At 44.6% G+C, this 12,070-nt stretch overlaps 1 protein-coding gene across 1 annotated transcript in view; it reads right to left on the bottom strand.

Moving 5' to 3' along the window:
- The window catches only part of TBC1D17 (TBC1 domain family member 17), a 738,599-nt gene that overhangs the window by 631,649 nt on the left and 94,880 nt on the right, over window positions 1-12,070 (bottom strand). The window contains exon 2 of the mRNA XM_078655234.1: window positions 3,438-3,536. Within this exon, the coding sequence (XP_078511360.1) occupies window positions 3,438-3,536 (99 nt within the window). The remainder of the gene's footprint in view (window positions 1-3,437; window positions 3,537-12,070) is intronic.

Genomic DNA, 12,070 nt, shown 5'->3' with positions numbered 1-12,070 from the left:
AGAAATCCTGAATGAAATCTTAAATATTTCTGATACCAGTGGAGTCTCAAATGTATTTAAGACAGTATTTTCGATGGCATTAACACCATTCAAAGCCATACTGGGTATTTTTCCAGACTTCGTCCATTCGATTTTTGGATGAGTTCCCCTCATTCTGGGACTAATTGCAGGAATCCTATTCTTAGTCCTTATATTTCGTTATGGCAATTCATGTCACAGACAAAACACCTGCGACAAGGGAAGAAACAATCCGAGCCATTGGATACCGGGACCGGATATCAAAAATCCTGGGACTAACCCGGCTTAGAGACCTGAACATGACTTGGTTTCTTTCATTTCGGCCGATATGGCAAAGATGTGTTTTACCTGTATTAAGGTGCATGCTGTGCGGAGAAGAATGCGTGTTGGACACCTGTCTGACGCTACAATCGGATGCGCCAATGGATGCAGAAACATTGTTGGGTCCGGTAAAGGCTCATGCATTGTGCTGCCCTCAACGGCTGCCAATCCTGATGACGGCATTCGTGGAAACTTCACCACTACGATTAAGGGGTAGTGAAGATCAAGATGAAAGCAGCATCGATCAGGTACAACCTTCTGTCAGCAATACTAATCAAAACGTCAATTGAGACAATCATGCACATGAATGTATGGTTACATCCTTTTCCGAATTAGTGGAACTATCACAGGAAGCTGTTGACAGCTTTTTCAGCAGTCTCAACGATATGATGTTCTCACCAGAGCAGAAATAACGACTCTTGAGCAAGCTAGCACACGGCGTTCCCGACACCTTGAATTTGGCCTTCAACTTTAATAATAAAATAGCAAGATCGACTTTTCCTCCAGTCCACGGACAGCAATTTTTTTAGCAGCCCCAAAATATTTTTTTTACGGGACACTTTTCTTCTGCTTAAAGTAAGAACTATTCTTAGAGAACTAATTTCTATTTTTAGAAACTTCATAGACATTAGCTGCCCGCTGGTATGTTTATAAATATTTTTTGAACTGTGATGAAGTGGTCTCGAACTTTTCTTCTGTATTAAGAGCCATTTCATGTGTAATTCTCATATTCGATTACTAATAATGTATACATGCGTGATTAATTTAGCATTAGTCTACTGCTTAAATGCATATAGTACATGTGAATATTTTTTCCCCGTATGTTACATAATTTCAAAATGCATTATGTGTATTTTGGGGTGGTAAGGTATACACGATACTCTACAGTATGTTTTACTATGCCTAGATTCGTAAATATGGCCATAGTTAGCGTGGAGTGGGTGTGATGTATTCCTATAGGTTCTGTATCGATCCCCCTATTCCTGACCCTATTCTGGTTAACGAGTTAACTAGCAGCCATCCCATGATGCAGAAACCGTTATCTGATTACGCCAGACCACGGCACAGGAGCGCGTTATCTGATTAGGTCATAACGCTTGCCATCTAATTAGGCAAGCAATATTCCTCCAGCCCCTGATAAGGCATACGGAGTTCTCAAAACAAATCAAACCTATGACAACCTGGGAAAAACCCTGCGGCCATTGTTTTGATTTCACCGAGAACTTCAGTAAAAGAATGTGCTAACGACCAGCTCGTATGACATCCTTATTGACGTATCTATGTCCATCCTTACGTCAATCTCGGCACCTTACAGGTATAAATATTACCGATATTGCCTTAAGCAAACACACGCGGTGGTGACGAGATCGGAGCAGCGAGACTTGCCGAAGCCCAGCAGAGAGCGAAGCCCCCGGCGCTGCCCCGCCTTCCTGACGCGCTGAGAACGAGACGCTGCTTTCTCCTGCCGAGAAATCCAGCTCCGGCGCTTCCGAGCAGCCCTCGCAGGCAGCTTGGAATATCGAGACCTCAGACGAGAGATACTATCCCTCAACCATCCTAGACCTCAGGTACGGAACTGAATAACCCCTTGCAGAGAATTCTTGAATCAGTCACTTGGCAAAACAAACTTAACTTAGACTGCTACTTTCTATCCCCGCCCACGTATTAGGCTTAGGTCAGGTACACTGGGGTAGGCGTGGTTAGAAGCACCAGTTGAGTATGATTAGTCAAATGTTTATATGTATGTATCTATTTTATCCATTTTAAACCACTATATGGCTTAGAAACCATATAAATGTTTTTACAGTATTATTTTATACTTCTGCTTTTATTGTATGCACTTTACTTAACTATAAGTATTGCAATAATATCGATTCATTTCTCTTGTACGAGAAAAGAGACTGATCAATAAATAACATCTTTTATTGAACACGCCTGTCTCTTCCTTTTCTCTACAATCTGGTGAAACTAAGAATGCACGTACTGACTGAGTAAAATAAGTTGTCTTTTGTTTTCACACGACTCTAGAGATACACTCTTGATTAGGGGAGAGCAAAGTTGTCATGTTCTATGGTTGTCAGAAACTAAATCCCTTCTTGTCTATCCAGGGAGGTTCAATTCCTCCTTGTCTATTCGAGAAATTGGAGGTATTATTCCAATGCGCAGAGCCTATTGGGATAATAGGAACTACACTACAAAAGGAAAATAGCGTATAATTAATTAAGTTAAAATTAATAGAACATGAGCAAGGAATGACAAGCAGAGCTATAATCAAGTCTCATGAAAATAATAAATTAAAATAAATAAAGTAGTCACCGTAGTCATGGAATAGGACGGCAGCTCTGTAAATATCTCCATGGAAATATGTGTAGTAAACAAACAGTACCTTCTTCATGAAGATCCTAGAGTCCAGTACTTAGCATTCCATGACATCACATGAATGATAACATTCCATAGGATAACTAGACAGGCATAGAAGAGATGCCAGACATGACACATGGTCTCTAATGAGATTCATCACCACTCTCTTCCTGGTTCAAAAAAAGGAAAAAGGTTGGAGACCGGTTATAAACCTACAAGAAGTAAACAAGTATCTGGTCTACAGACACTTCAAAATGGAGGGTATTCACCTCCTCAGAGACCTCCTTCTACAACGAGACTGGCTGTCCAAGCTAGATCTAAATGACGCTTATTTTACCATCCCTATGGCCGAAGAACACCAACCTTTTCTTCAATTCATCTGGGACAATCATCTCTTTCAATTTCAGACCAGATTCTCTGGTCATGTTAATAGGAGAATCGCAATTGCATCAGCAGGAGGATTAGATAAAGACAGAGGAAGACAAAACTAATGTTAGGAGAGAAAAGGACAGAGAGGGGTATTCGAACAGTGGGACGAGGCAGAGCAAAGGGATAGGAAAAAGAGGTATGCACAAATGGAGAGAGAGAGAAAGAGAGAGAGAGAGAGTGAGCGAGAGAGTGAGCGAGAGAGAGAGAGAGAGAGAGAGAGAGAGAGAGAGAGAAAGAAAAAGAAAAAGAAAAATTTCTTTACAATCAGACATGCACTTAATACATGAAGCAGTGTCCTCTCCCCTTACCTTCTCAACGATCCTTATTACCCCAGCAATCAGGGAGTCTTGGTCCTGCTGCCTCTTTGCACTGGTGTGAAGGAACACGCCATCTTTCTCAAACACCACCTGACCAAGAAAGAAGCAGGTGAGAAAGTTAAAAATACATTTTATTCTGATGTCCGTAAACAGTAACCATAGTCCTGACCGTCATACAGCAATGCTATCCTTGTACCATTAGACCTAAAACAGACGTGGAACAGAGAACAATGCCAGACAGACACTATACCCTACTATGGGCAGAGTCAGTGGGGTAATGTGTGTTCATAACTGTGACAACTCGCAAAGGGCTAGATTTCATGAATGTTCTCCTCTATCTATTCAGCTGACATCCTGTAGTATCGAGTCCACTCAATAATTAGTAGTAAAGTGAGTTTATTAGGAGGAAAGCACAGGAGCAAGGTAGGATATAACCTACACAGGACTTCCCCAGCAACTGTCTGTACAGAGGCTGGAAGAGAATCCTGTGACTACAAAGAATGTTAAAGCAAAAAATTCTGAACATAACTTAAAGGAGCAACACGACACATCCCTTTTGAGAAGCACTATAAGCTTGCCAGTCCTTTCAGATCTCAATTGGTCATTCAGTTAACGACAGATCTGGGCAAGAACATCCATTTAAAGACCTACTTCACTATATCCTGACCTCTACTCAAACTGAATGAATGCTGACTGTTTAGCACGGATACATACCTTCAAAAGCAAAAGCCGGCTCTCCGCCTTCATCTGTCGAAGTGACTAACTCTGTAGTAGCACTGAAGTGCAACATAAAATTGAGAAGCTTCATTTCCCTTGTCTTAAGCTTAAAACAGCCCTCCAGTCCTTGGTGTGAGGAGGAGTCTCATTGACAGTCAGACAGTCAGACAGCAAGATAAGAAAGCAACATACAAAGACTAATGGGAAGGCAAGGACAGCAATGTTCTGTGACATCACAAAGTGTTCTGCTGGTTATCACTCTAATAGAAATTGTCAGAGGGTAGTTTGGAAAAGAAAGCACATTTTTCATTTTTATTTTCTTATCAGAACAAGTATTGACCAGAGCACAGATAAAGTAAAGAAAGTATGTTCCTTAATTTAACTGCCATAATAAGGTAGGGCTACAGGAAAACGGGCCAACTGCGCCTCTGAAAACCTGTAAAGATAGGTCTGTCATATGTCGACCAATCCTGTGAACGACCAGCACTGCTGAGTGAGAAACGCCAGTCACTTTTAACAAGGAACAACACTTCACTGACCCTGCACAGTCTGCGTCCAGTAGAACTTTTAGGCCTGCTTGCGTTTTGGTGGCACTAGGTTATCAGCCCATCTGCACAGTCCACTAAAAGATCAGGGCATTTTTACATGCTTTATCCTGGGCTCTATAGTTTTCTTACTCTATACCAGTGGTTCTTACCCATGATCTGGGGGTCCCGATGCCTCTTCTGGGGTCCCACAAATGTTTTACAAAAAATGTATTATACTCAATTTAATAAATTAAAATTAATTAAGTATATACAAATAGAGAAGTAAACTAAGTTTTTCAAAATTTGATTGTGAATTAAACTAAATATTCAACCATTTGAACATTTTGTGTTTACATGTTTTTGTATGTTGTGTATTGTTCAGAAATTGCTTACGTTGGGTGTAGGAAGGTAGATCCCTGACTATGGTTGCCCCCAACTTTTTGCCTGGTGTTTTGCTGGTTTTCTGACTTAGTTGACCTGGGGCCCTGCTAATCAGGACCCCAGGCCTACTGCTCTCTCTGTAAAATGGATTCCATGTACCTTAGGTACATATCTAATTGGATACTGAGTCACCTTATCAGTCCCTGTACAGAGTACCTTAGGTGCCCAGGGCATAGGGGTACCCAGGGCCTACCAGGGGCTACAGCATGTATTATGCCACCCCTGGCTGGCCATCCAAATCTGACACAACTGGCTGCACGACAGCTGGGGCAAGGTGGTGTAATCACCCTTTGCTTTAGATATAGTATTCCTATATCTAACCCTAAAATGGGCACACAGATCTCCTATCAGTCCCTCCTATGGCAGGCCTTAAAAATCCTGAAGGCAGAGTGCTTGGAATCGTGTGAGATAGTGCTCTGGCATGAGCTGAGCCTGTCTGCGGCTTTCGGGATCCATCCCTTAGCCGTTTCCATGATATCGCATACCATATACTCTTAAGTGCATTATAATCCTCGCGGTTATATGCCAACTCTGGTATCGCTTTATCAAAACATGTCGAGTAAGGTGTCATACGAATTGGAATACTAACCCCTCGCCAATTCTGGCGACGGGGTTAGCATTCCACCCTTCTAGAGGGACACGACATGTATGTAACCTGTAACCCCGGTTAAAGTCAGACATAGCCTTAGCTCCACAAAATGGATGTTGCCACCGAGACACAAGTCTGCCCTCCTGCTGCTGGGAGTCCTCCCAGAGCAGGAGGCAAGGACAAAGGGTTTCCTGTCAGGGGCGGTGCCAGCACCGTCCCAGACAGGATTTTGTGTATCCTAGGTAGGCAGGGCTTTAGAGGAAGGTGACTGCAAGTGGCACCCCGGTGCTCACTGTGCATAGGCCGGCTGAAACCAGTTCCAGGGGCACTCCAGCCCCTGGCCTGGGGAAAGCCCGCCAAAGGAGAGGGGTGTAACCACCCCCCTCCTAGTCCCACCCATAGGGCAGGACTTAGTCGCGTGCCAGCCCCTTTTTGCAGGATAAAGGTAGGAACTGGCCCCCTTCCAAATCAGATCATCTTTGAATCCTGAAACTACTTTCCACGAAAGGAACTCAAGACTTCTTCCCAAGATTCTCCCTTGTGACTAAGGAGTAGTCACCCTGCAGCAGCAGGCACCAACCAAGCATCGCGGTTTGTTGCCAGTCTCTAATTCGGATCAAGACTGCCCCAGCACGACGAGAACCGGCTTCCCTGGCACCTCTGACCTCAACCTACATCATCAGCCCAGCTGTGATCCGTGGGTGTGACGAGACCTCGAGGGACCGGCCATCCTCAGAACTGCACGACGCTTGTCCAGCACGACTCCCGAGTGACCCTCGACTGAGTGCTTTGGGGTAAGAGAAGCCCCGACCCTGGGCAGCTCCAGCACCGAAGTTAAGCCCCCCTGCATCCACGAGATCTGCGTGGGGCCCTTCTGCTCTTTGCTGCCAACCGCGTTGTCCAGGTCGCTTGCCCGTTTGGCTAGTGACCCCTTCACGACGCTCCACGACGACAAACACTGCTGGTCTGGTTGCTCCAGACTAGCCCTTGCTCCCCTCCAAAAGAGGAGCACCCTGGACCCTCCTGGTCCCCTCAAGACGCCATTTTAGGTCCACCGCGTGGGCCTTGCATTTGCCAAGACTTGTTGCCCAATCCTGGGTCCAGCGACGTCGACAGCAAGAACCTTCGTGGGACAGCTCGCACCTCCATCCTGGTCACAGACAACGCCTCCTGGTCCGAGAGACTGCAGAGCCCAGCAGCGCCCACTCACCTGGCTGAGGTGACTTCGTCCGGTGCCATCCTGGTGCCCACTCAAATCACTGGCTAGTGATTCAGAACTTGGTCCCCTCTGCTTACAGGTTTCTTCTTCCCTGATCCAGGCTTGGATCACTCCGAACTTTCTTCACTGGCCGCCTGCCAGCAACTCTTTCTTCAGGCTCCTGGATCTTCAACGAGGGTTTCCGACGCAACTTCAACCCTATGCAGCCGCAGCCCCTGGGCTAGGTAACCTGAGTACTCCGGTGCTCCAGCATAGTCCAACACCCTAAGTGTTCGGATCCACTCTTGTTTTCGACCCACCTAGTCGGGTTCGCCCGAGAACAGTAACTTTGCAACTGCTAGCCTCCATAGACTTTTTCCCGCCTTACGCGTGAGAGTTCCCACTCTGCACACGACGTCCACAGGCCTCCTGCATCTAATCCCAGTGTTTAGAATTGTAGGCCTAGCGATTCCTAAGTCTAGAAAAGTATTACTTACCTGCTAGCAAGTTCGCATTCCACTTACTGTGTATATGGTTTTTCGTGCCCCTAGGGCATTTGTGTAAATTGTGCGACTTAAAGTATTTTCGTAAGAGTTTTGTTATGTGCTTAGCTCCCTGACTCATAAAGAGTTCAGGGTAGTCTTGTTATAAATAAATATCTGTTTATTTTCATAACAACTTGTGTGGTGTCCTTTCACTTGGTGTTCAAGGGGTAATGTGATGGTAAAACAGCTGGCTTAACACGCCCTCTAGAGTCTTAGCCTTAGACTGCTCGTATCCATGCTACTAGGATAGCTGGTCTATAAGGTTGACTTACAACCAATCATCAATAAGGGTTGTTTGGACTGATACAAAGTGCTCACTAGAATAGTGAACATTATATATCAGGCCAACTTCTCACATTGGTGAGCAGCGGTTGGGATTTGAGCTTGCTGTTGTTTTACCACACATAGCCTAAGAATATCATTTGAAAGATCACATAAGTACTAAAGGTACATATAACTTAGCTTAGAATACTCTGAGTTCTACTGAACCAGCTGTTGTAGCTCCTAGGTCCTAGCACACCCTAAACTACAACTCTAGCAAGGGATCAGTAGGTAAACAAATAGTGTAGGTAAGTGCACCACTTACACCTCACTAGAAAAGCATGTCTACCCATGGAGAGTCTTCAGAGACTCCCCTAGTGGTTATTGACCCTCCACAGGTCAAATCAAGATATGCAGCTCTCAGTTTCCAGGAGATGAGACAAGTGTGTACCTCCAGGAAACTGAAACAGGGGTCTAACCCCACCATTCCCTTTCTGATAGATCTCTTAGAGACATATGATGCTAGAAAAGCTTCTCAGTTAGATGGGAATATGCCAGCCTTAGAGGGTACCATTGGAGATCCAGACCTCCTTGACACTGAGAATGCAGTTGGGGATGAGGATCTAGAGGAACTCTCTGAGGGTGAGGCAAACCAGGGTCCTGAGTTAGTCAGCAGACTCACTAGGGCCAACTTAGACCTACTTGGGCAAGGATCTGGGGGACCCCCAGTACTGACCCTGATGAAGCCTAACCTTGAAGTTAGGAGAGATAGATCTCTTTCTAGAGACTCCATTAGATCTCTGCACTCTAATGCCTCTTCTCAGGGGAGAAGGAACTCTCCACAGAGGAGATTGACTTCCCCTCAGAGGAGAGAGCATGAAGCAAGGATGAGACAAGCTAAACTGAGGATTGAAAGGGAAGAACTTGCCCTGGCCAAAGAGAAGCTTGCCTTTGCTAGAGAGCAGCAGATGAGTGGGACAGTTCCCACTGGTGGCAGCAATCTCCCAAGAGAAAAAGATAAGGGTTTAGATACTAAACACCTGACTAAGATAGTGCCCCCCTTTAAGCAAGGGGATGACATCCAGAAATGGATGGCTGCTTTGGAGAGGGCCTGCACTGTACAGTGCATCCCCCAAAGTCAGTGGGCAGCTATACTGTGGCTCTCCTTTGATGGCAAAGGTAGAGATAAGCTCCTCACTACTAGAGTTGAGGATGCTAATAATTACCAAGTCCTGAAAAATACACTGGTTGATGGGTTTGGCTTAACCACTGAGCAGTACAGGTTGCTGTTCAGGGATACCCAGAAAACTCAGTCTCAGGATTGGGCTGACTTTGTTGATTGTGCCACTAAGGCTCTGGAAGGCTGGCTATTGGGTAGCAAGGTTACTGACTTCACAGGATTGTATAATCTTATTATGAGAGAGCAAGTCTTAAATAATTGTCAGAACCAGTTATTACACCAGCACCTGGTAGACTCTGATCTAACCTCTCCACAAGAATTGGGTAAGAGGGCAGACAAATGGGTCAGAACCAGGATTAGGCCTAAGAACCAAGGTGGTGACCAGAAAAAGGAATCAACCAAGCCTCAAGAGAAGGGTGGGAATAAATCTGCAGATCAAACCACATCAGGGCCCCAAAAATCCTCTGAGGGGGGTGGGTCCCAGAATCCTTCTAATAACCAGAAGAAACCTTATTGTTATCCCTGTAAACAGGTGGGTCATTTGAAAACTGACAGCAGTTGCCCAAAGAACAACAATAAGGAGAACATACCCCCAAGTAACATTCCCAAACCTCCTGTTACTACTAGTAGTAATCCCCCAGGTGGTGGGAGTGCCCCCAAGAATTTGGGTGCATTTACTTTGGGAGTTCCTGGGGACTCTGGCCTAACCAGGTCCCCAAACTTAGATACTCTTGTCTGTGAGACTGGCATGGGGTTGGATCTATGATGTTACAACGCGTTATTTTACAACGCAGACCGTTACATCGCAATTTTTACAACGCAGGATCCATTACAACGCATGGCATTACAACGCATGGCATTACATCGCAGATGCTATTACAACGCATGGCATTACATCGTAAGTATAGGTAAGTATACCTTTTTAAAAAAAATGTAATTATTTTAATTTAATTAAATTATTTTAATTAAAATAATAGTAATTATTTATTTAAATTAATTTTAATAAAAAATGTAATTAATTTTATTTAATTAATATAATTAAATTAATTTAATTTAAATATTTTTTTGATTGTAATTAAAATAAATTATTTAAAATAATGTATTTAATTTAATTATTTTAATTAAGAAATGTAATTAATATAATATAATTAATTTTATTTAACTTAAAAACACCCCTGTACCCCAAAACCCAAACCCTGCCCTGAAACCTAAAAACACCCCTGTACCCCAAAACCCAAACCCTGCCCTGAAACCTAAAAACACTCCTGTACCCCAAAACCCAAACCCTGCCCTGAAACCTAAAAACACCCCTGTACCCCAAAACCCAAACCCTACCCTGAAACCTAAAAACACCCCTGTACCCCAAAACCCAAACCCTACCCTGAAACCTAAAAACACCCCTGTACCCCAAAACCCAAACCCTACCCTGAAACCTAAAAACACCCCTGTACCCCAAAACCCAAACCCTGCCCTGAAACCTAAAAACACCCCTGTACCCCAAAACCCAAACCCTACCCTGAAACCTAAAAACACCCCTGTACCCCAAAACCCAAACCCTACCCTGAAACCTAAAAACACCCCTGTACCCCAAAACCCAAACCCTACCCTGAAACCTAAAAACACCCCTGTACCCCAAAACCCAAACCCTGCCCTAAAACCTCAGTACACCTATACATATACTCCTATACTCATATTTATTTAAAAAATTACTTAAATTAATAAATTTAATTTATAATATTTAAAAACATAAATAAATATTTTTATTTATTTTTATTTATAATTAATATTAATTAAATCATTTATATAATATTAAATAAAATTAAAATAAATTATATACTTACCAATACTTACGATGTAATGGTATGCGTTGTAATAGCATCTGCGATGTAATGCCATGCGTTGTAATGCCATGCGTTGTAATGGATCCTGCGTTGTAATAGCTGCGTTGTAACAGCATTACGACGTAAAAGTTGCGTTGTAAGTGATACACACCCATGGGGTTTGCCAACTTCACAACTTGTCCCAACACTTTGGGCAAGTACAGACAGGAGCCCCTCATCAATGGTATAAAAGTTGAGGCCTATAGAGACACAGGGGCTAGCATCACTATGGTGACTGAGAGTCTAGTCCCCTCAAGGCAACTTTTACCTGGTGCCACATACCAGGTGACCAATATTGATGGAGTACAGAGAGATCATCCCATGGCAGTGGTCAATCTCAGCTGGGGAGGTGTCACTGGCCACAAGAGAGTGGCAGTGTCACCAAACTTGCCTGTAGATTGCCTACTGGGGAATGAATTAGAGCTCTCAGCCTGGGCTGAAGTAGAGCAAGAAACCCATTCTAAAATGGTAAACTCCCATGGTAAGGTTAGTGGGGCAGTGGTAGCCACAGCCCCAGTCCAAGATGTCCTCCCTGAACAGATCAGGAGGGCTGTGCCAGTCACAGCCCAATCTCAGACAACTTCCTTCCCAGAACAGGTTGTAAAGGCTGTGAGGGTCACAGCCCACACCCAAACTGAGCCCCCTCCTGAAAAGGTTGGGAGAGTTGTGATGGCCACAGCTCAAACTCAGACAGATGATAGTGTTGTGAAGCCTGAAACTATGGATCACTCCACTCAGACAGAGAGCAATGAGGAGGAAGAGAAATCTCCCTCCCACCAGACTTTAGGAAAGGATCAGCCTCCTCAGGGAACTGATCTGACCCCTTGTGAAGGAACTGCCCCAGAGGTAGTCAGGCCTAGCCTGGCAGAGCCCCTGATGTCAGTGGACCCTTCCAAGGTGGGACCCAGTCTGGAGCAGGTAGCCTGCCCCTCTCTACCCTGCCCCAGTCAGCCCAGGGCTGTAGAGGTCAGGGAGGCCAGTGGTGGACCCCAACGGGCCCCCTGTCCAAAAGAACTTCCCAATCAACAGATTAAGGGCACTGAAGCTAGTAACCCTAGCCAAGTGGAAATAAAACAGACTCCTGAGGGATCCCCCTTAAATTTAGTTAGGGACCTCCCACAGATGGACACTGTTGGGCACAGCCAAACCTGGAACCTGAGGGCCCCAAACCTGACCTGTCCCTCCAGTAAGCCAAACAGAGGGACCCAACCTCCAGCTGTAGGTAGCCAGAGGTTGACCCTGAGAGCCCAAAACAACTCAGTCTTTGAAAGAAAGGCCTCTATGGT

The sequence above is a fragment of the Lissotriton helveticus genome, chromosome 7 (assembly GCF_964261635.1).
Source record: "Lissotriton helveticus chromosome 7, aLisHel1.1, whole genome shotgun sequence".
NCBI lineage: Eukaryota > Metazoa > Chordata > Amphibia > Caudata > Salamandridae > Lissotriton > Lissotriton helveticus.
Note: the sequence above shows the minus strand (reverse complement) of the source record. Positions and strands in the feature narration are given on the sequence as shown.